Source organism: Clinocottus analis, unplaced genomic scaffold (genome assembly GCF_023055335.1).
Source record: "Clinocottus analis isolate CAN_PGR_092001 unplaced genomic scaffold, fCliAna1.0.p SCAF_23, whole genome shotgun sequence".
Classification (NCBI taxonomy): domain Eukaryota; kingdom Metazoa; phylum Chordata; class Actinopteri; order Perciformes; family Cottidae; genus Clinocottus; species Clinocottus analis.
Window position 1 is genome coordinate 8502138 of NW_027175965.1, and position 7046 is coordinate 8509183.

General features: G+C 42.1%; 1 protein-coding gene across 1 annotated transcript; it reads right to left on the reverse strand.

The window, feature by feature from the left end:
* Positions 1–33: 33 nt before the first annotated feature.
* ctdspl3 (CTD (carboxy-terminal domain, RNA polymerase II, polypeptide A) small phosphatase like 3) lies at positions 34–6921 on the reverse strand. Its single transcript, XM_068589869.1, has 11 exons — positions 6662–6921; positions 5027–5150; positions 4795–4932; positions 4256–4364; positions 4058–4169; positions 2902–2988; positions 2455–2517; positions 2050–2129; positions 1206–1332; positions 958–1053; positions 34–521 (listed from the first exon to the last, which is right to left on the reverse strand). Exons 1-11 carry the CDS (start codon positions 6761–6763, stop codon positions 456–458), a joined length of 1104 nt encoding a protein of 367 aa, XP_068445970.1. The 5' UTR covers positions 6764–6921; the 3' UTR covers positions 34–455.
* Between the last annotated feature and the right edge of the window lie 125 nt (positions 6922–7046).

Consider the following 7046-nt stretch of genomic DNA (forward strand, 5'->3'; position numbering starts at 1 on the left):
CATATGCAAAAGAAAGACTATAGAACTGACAGAAGTGTTTTATTCTTCAGATTTATTTTCGGTGATTTCATTGCATACAAAAAAAGCATTTTTAAAATATACAGATAACAGCAGTTGAGCAATATAATCAATAAATTAATGAAAAATTGTGACTATAAACATCATATTTCAAGTTTGTCTCGTAAATATAAACAAAGCTACAGGCAGCAGTTTGCTGCCCGGTGGAATGAGTCCGGGAGAAACAGAGTTTTTGGTGATGAGCGACCAGCAGCTTGTTGGAAATACCGACGCGCCATCTTTTGAACTTAAGAGGGAGAAGAAAGGAGGGAGAGCAGGTCCGCCACAAAAGGTTAGCTAGCTCCTACTGGACTGGCCGAAGAATAAAGAAAGCAAACATGAGCAGTAGTTAAAGTGAGAGGAGGAGGAGGAGGAGGAGGAAGAGGAGGAGAGTCCTGTTAGTCCTCTGACAGCAGCCTGTGGAAGTGATCCTTCCTCTTCTTCAGCACCTCCCGAAAATCCTCCTGAAAAAGCAGAACAGGAGACGTTAGAACTGAACGAAGGAACCGGAGGAAAGACGGCCGAGAAGCCGCCGAACAGAACGCACCGAGGACCACCGCAGAGTAAAAGTGACATGCGAAAACCATTTGGTTCACACTTTGAAACTACAGTCCAACATTACAAGAAGGCACGTTGTCCACATATTAATGGTTCAATTATTCAAAATGTTTATGTTCCAATGTGGATGCAAAGTAGGATGTTTTCTAATTAGCATATCAGATGAGTCAATCCCTACATTTTTAGCTTGTAATAATTAAATAACTTTACTGAAATCCCAAAATGTCTAACCTTGGCGTCTCCAAATCTCATAAAATAAATGAATGGAATAAAGACAACAGAAATCTACAATCTAATACTTCCACGTAGTGATCTTAGAAGCTGATAAAGGGACAGACGTACCGCTGCAGACAGCTTCTCCATGTAGGGGACGAGCTTCTGGAGTTCTCGGTCCTCCGACGCTCCGGACCAGCTCTTTACGGGAATGGTGTTCATCAGCTGCAAGACACACAGAAGACTTAAATGAATACAAACGGCATTGTGATTCCCCTCAAGTGTGGTTGAACTGCAAGACGACACCATTGTCTGACAAAAGAAAACAAACTGAACATCAATGACGTCTTTGATGTTATTAAAAGCGCGGCGCTTACATGGTACGGGTACGTGTGGGGGGCGTTGTCCAGAATAACCGTCTTGGCGGGATCCCGCCCCAGAATGCCGAGATCTTTGATGTAGTGGCCGAGGACGCAGGCGCAGTCGTCCTGATACAGGCGATGTCTGAGAGACGCGACAACGTGTTAAACAGCGTTCACTCGTTTCCGAAGGAAATATTTCACGAGACAGGCAGCACAAATCCATCAGTGAGGGGAAGTTGCACACACGGACAGATATTTGAATGTTGAATTTGATCAATTTACTGTTCATTTACATTCATACAGATTTTGACCAATAAATTTCCATGACTTTAAACCATATTTTCACGAGCAAACATTGTGTAAAATGTGTGTGTAAACAGTAAAAAGTGATAAAATGTAGTATTTAAACTAACAATGAGGATTCAAAGCATACAGTAAACCTTAAATGACACAAATTTATGCGAGACAATAGTTTGATTAACAGAATAATCATTTATATAGATGCCTGTATGTATGCTGCTTATATTTTAAGCCTCTTTCTTTTAAAAGCAGATTCATTATTTCAAACTCAGCGTAAATGAACGTCATGAACACATGAATATAAAACATTTACAAGACTTTTCCTAAATCTTTTGGGATTTTATTTTTTTAAAAAGGACTTTTCCAGCCTGGAAATAGCCATTTTAAAACGTTTAATGCATACATCCTCGTCTATGTGACAGTGCGCTGCTCACAGACGGGTCAGCGGCGGGCCAACGCTCGCTGGCCGGGTCCGATAAACCTGAGGAGAGTGTGCGTCTCTGCGGTCGAGCAAAGAGTTTATGAAACACAAGTGGAAGCAGATCTTATGGAGACATACCGAAACAGCTTCCTCTGGGGGTCCAGGATGTTCAGTATCTTCTCAGCATATTCCTTCTTTGCACATGTGTAAACAAACAGCTGGAACAGAACAAAAACAGCAGCTGGAACCGATTGCACACAACTCTACAAAAAACACACACATTTAGTTTTTATGTAATAAGAATAAGGTTGATGTATATTGGATCAGGTGAAAATAAATTAAAGGGTAAATAGCGCACGGCAATGTGGCCTAAAAATTCACCTCACATCTGTTTTACGAGTGTCATCTATTCTATTTTTTAGATAAATAAATATGGAGGTGAGTCAACAAACAAACAAACTGCAGACAGAACTGGCCTGGAGCCAAATGCATCGTTAAAAGACTAGAAAATGTCACTTTATACCAGATAAACTCAAACTTTACCTCATAGATTTTTGCCATGGACTGCAGAAACTCTTTGACGTGTGGCCGCAGGATCATGTAGACCTGTTGAGGGGAGGAGAAAAGTTAACAGAATAGAGTAACATATTTATACATATTCAGTGTCTACTTAATTATCTAAAACGCTCAACTAGTTCACTGAATCTGGATTAAGAAAATAAAGATTTTCTTGCAATCCACTGCAGCACTGAAACATAAACAGCTGGATGTTAATGCTGAACCACATTTAAATCACTGGATGACATGAGACAACATGGTGGCGAGTGTGTTATTGTCTGTTCTGGTATTTCCTCATGCCTCCTGCCAGCCGTCACTGAAGAGGACTAACGCACTAAAGGAACTGGTCAATCATCCTTTCACTCTCTTTTTTCCACCCGAGATCGTCTGCTCAGTGTGCTTGAGATTCAGAAAGGTGCAGCGAGGGGTCACCTTGTACTGATGGTCCTGGAAAGCCGTGTGGAAAGTGTACTCCGCGTCCTCGATCACATTCAGAGAGCTGAACATCAGGGTCTCCTCCTGAAAGAAAGACGTGGATCAATGTGACTCAGTTTATTTCCGTATTAAAACACAAGACTAGACATGAACAACCAAACCAAGTGTGAAAACTTGGCAGCTGCATCTGGACCTAAATTATGAAACACCAGATTATTGTTAAACCCTGTTATTATTGGTCTTTATGTTGGTTGGGGCTGAGCTCCTCCCATTATATAGATAAAAATCATCTGGTGTGAAAACGCTATGAGACATCAGAGCCTGCGGTAAACTAGGAAAGCCATTATTTGGCTACATAATCACAATATATGTGATTGTTTTCTCGCCGGAAAAATTATCCAAAATGTACCAAAGTGACATAATAGCAGCTGCAGAAATCAGCACCGAAAGTCTGTGATAAAACCTCCTGACATTTGGACTGCACTCGGCCTGATGTGGACTTTCAAGTGGAGCAGCACTGCGACGGGGCCGTGTGACTGATGAGCGTTCACAAAACTCAAGTACAGACAAGAAGCTGCTGTTTCTGTTGGCTCCTTGCTGTTCCACATTCACATCCCTGCAGCTGTGTTCACGGTGTCTTAATACATGTCGGCTCTTTGTTCACATTCACACCAGCGTTTCAATAATTGCATCACGCCAATACAATCTACCAACCCAAAGACACCGTTCACAATAATCGTCCATACCGTCTGAAGTTTAGAAAAAAAAAAGATAATGTGTGGACTTTGAGTTGAGATTATTTTGTCAAAGTTCAAGTGTTGGCTCTTGATGTACAATCAGAGACATAAGTAGTCGCATAAGTGGTCCACATGCAGAGTTCAGCTAGGAACCGCTATCAAATGCAAATATATGTACATTTTAAATCAACTCGAGATATTGTATTGTGTCATGAAACCGTCTGACAATTGTTCAATTACTTTTGCCTCTGAAAAATAGGGGGATTTTATGAAAATGTTTTTAATTGCTTAACGGTTAATGTGATATTTTGTACCCAATAAATTAAAGCTAAAAGTTGCACTAAACTTTAAAATTACTTAATCGGACTCCTTGTGGCCATGTGTGAGAGCAGGATGCTCCAGAGGAATAAACTCACCAGGTCGACCACCAGCGTGGCCTCCGGGGTGCTCCTGGTCTTGGGGGGAATGTCGATGAGTTGGGTTTGTGAATGCTGCGACTGCGACGGTAAGTTCTTGACGAACGTGAAGCTGGAAAAGAAAAATAATGCTCTTAGAAAGAATTACCATCACATCAAGGTAAAGTGATATACGTCTGAAAGAGGTTTGATACTTACGGGTTGAAGATATCCTCCTCCTCTTCTCCAGCCAGTAGGTCAATTGAGCCAAAACCAAACACGCCTTGTTCTGGGCTCATCAACACGTTGTTTCCAGCACGCTTCACATCTGGACAATAAAACAACAACAATGTGTACAAACTGCAAGCAAGACAAGTCTGATCATCTCTGAGAAACCAGGAACACTTATTACTTCCAGCAAATGTTTGCCATATTTGATAAACTACACGTTGTCTAAAATTATAGGGAGTTCTGGAGTACCTTGTTCCTGTCTGTACTGTACTCTGTTGATGAACACCTTATTAATGATGTAAAAACTAAATATTATCAAAGGAATGACCTTTGATCATATTTTTTAAAGTGAATGGCCAACAAAGTATTCACGTGCTCTGGAGAAGACAAGAACATTTCTTTTCTGCCACAAATACAAATATTTGGTGTGACTTTTGGAGGTCTTGCCTTCATGTACATTCAGTCTGATTAAGGCACTACTGTCCCCATGTAGAACAAAGAATTGCAGTGACAATAGCTGTACTCACTCTCTTTGGTGGGTGTGAGGAAGCGCACGATGGGCGAGTAGATGTTTCTGGCTGTGTTGCGAGGAGACGCCGGGTCGATCTCTGACAGTATGCGCTCGTGACGCATGATGGACCTGATTGGTGTTTTGAATGTCACATCTAGACCATAAGAAGACAATCAGTTAGAAAAATAAATAAAGGAGAGCAGTGGAGAGTTTGAGAAATTTATATTTCAGGAAGAAAAAAAACATACCAGTTTCTCTGTCATCCACAGCGATGGCTCTCTTCCTTGCCCGGCCGCGGGGCAGTGGTCGCCTTGTCATGGTGGGAATTTCGTCATCTGAGTGGTGGGACTCATCATCCAAGGTCTCTTTATCCTACAAAGTAAAAAAGATATTTAGGTATTAGTGATGAAAACTAGAAGTATGATAATCAAGACACGTTGAGACCAAAATACCACCCACCACGTCAATAGTTTCCCTAACTAATGCCTAAAGATGTTTTATTGTTTCCTTATATTGGAAAAATTGGTTTGGGAAATGCATCCAACTTATCTGTGGAACTGAAGTGAAAAACATAGTCCTTAAATACCATATTATCAATAAAGAAGCGGGAACATTGTGCATTATACATGAGTATATGAAACCAACATGAATACTAAGTGACAGACACAAAAAGACAAAAGGAACAACACAGATCAGTTTCAGAGTCAAGACGGCTCCAGCTAAGAAAAGCTGCACAAAGTAACCCGAGTTGCCAACAATGCATTATGATGGCATATCAACAATGCACAGCAAACACAATAACCTGTATGCATTGTGTAGCACCAGAAACTGTGCCTCAGTTGTGTACTATATAAATGTGTATTTTTTTTATTTTTATGTGTGACTCATAACAAAATGAACCAAGACAGCAAGCATACGTAGCTGGAGTCCCCTCGTTGTAAACAGTCTGGATGCATGTGTCTGATGACCTACTTTTTTTACCCTTTCACGTGCAACTCGACTGTTTAATCCTTTGCTGCAGCATCAGTTCACTGTCAGACACCACGCCGTGCAGCTGCATCTGGACCTTATGTAACAGCATCAAGTATAGCTTGCACTCTCTGGTGATATCTACATTATATCACCGAACGAGGTATAGCCAAGGGTTGAATACGACTGCTTTACTTTTGTTTACTACATTTTGTAGACATTTACATTGTAAAGTGGAGCCAGATCCGAGATTGGGAGCATTTCGATGGCCTCTCAACGGCTCTCAAGTTAGCCAACAGTGCTAGCGGTGTTCACTTTAGCGGGAACAGGCTGTGCAGGACCAGCTGTGTGATGACGCGCTCATACAGCACGTGTGGCTATGTCTCCAAAGCACAGAGAAGTTTGGATAACATCACACACACAGAGAGGGAGAGTGACTTCCTTCAACGCTCAAGCGGTCTTTTCTCCATTATATCTTCACATAGCAGACGTAAACAGTTTGTCTGATGCTGCATTCACGTCCAGCATGTTAAACGCAGTTGTTTCAGTTTACATATTGATTAAACCGGAGACGGACAGCATTTTAACTGTGATTAGCCACGGCCCTTCTCACTGCAGTTAACCTAACGTAAAGCCAACGTGATGTAGCGTTTGCAGTTTCGAGAGTAAATACACAACTAGTTAGACCAAGAATGAGACAATATGGCAATACGAGTGAACATCAGTGAAGCAGGCAGGAGAACAGCCACCTATTGTCCAGATGATGCTAGCTCAAGTTAGCATCATAGTCGGACGTCCCTGTGTTGTTTCAACGCCCCGGAGCATCGGAACACTACGAGATTTAATTCATGTGTGAGTTATTATTACAAGTCCAACAAATGGTAAACTAATCACAACAGCGGGTGGTTCATTACCTTGGTTTCCTTAGGCGTCGCTTTGTCGCACAGTCGACGGTTGGTCCGCGGCGTCTCCACGCCAGATGCGGCGTTAACGGTTCTTTGAGACCTGAGTCTCATTTTTCTTCTTCAAGTTGGACCCGTGGGACCATCGACACTCCACTGCGATGAGGCCAATTCATCTAAATCTTGTGCTATGCTCCGTTTGTTTTGATCCACTCCGCCAGGCCCGCTTCATTCAGGTGGCCAGTTTATTTAGCTCCGCCCCCCTCACCCTGCGTCTTCTCGAATCTTTTAAACCTTCCAGGGTGCGATAGGTTCATCACCGCCGACACCATTGTTGGGCGGTGCTTCAGAAAGACCCAGCGTCAACGTGAGACGCCAGTCACGTTGCAGGTTATCA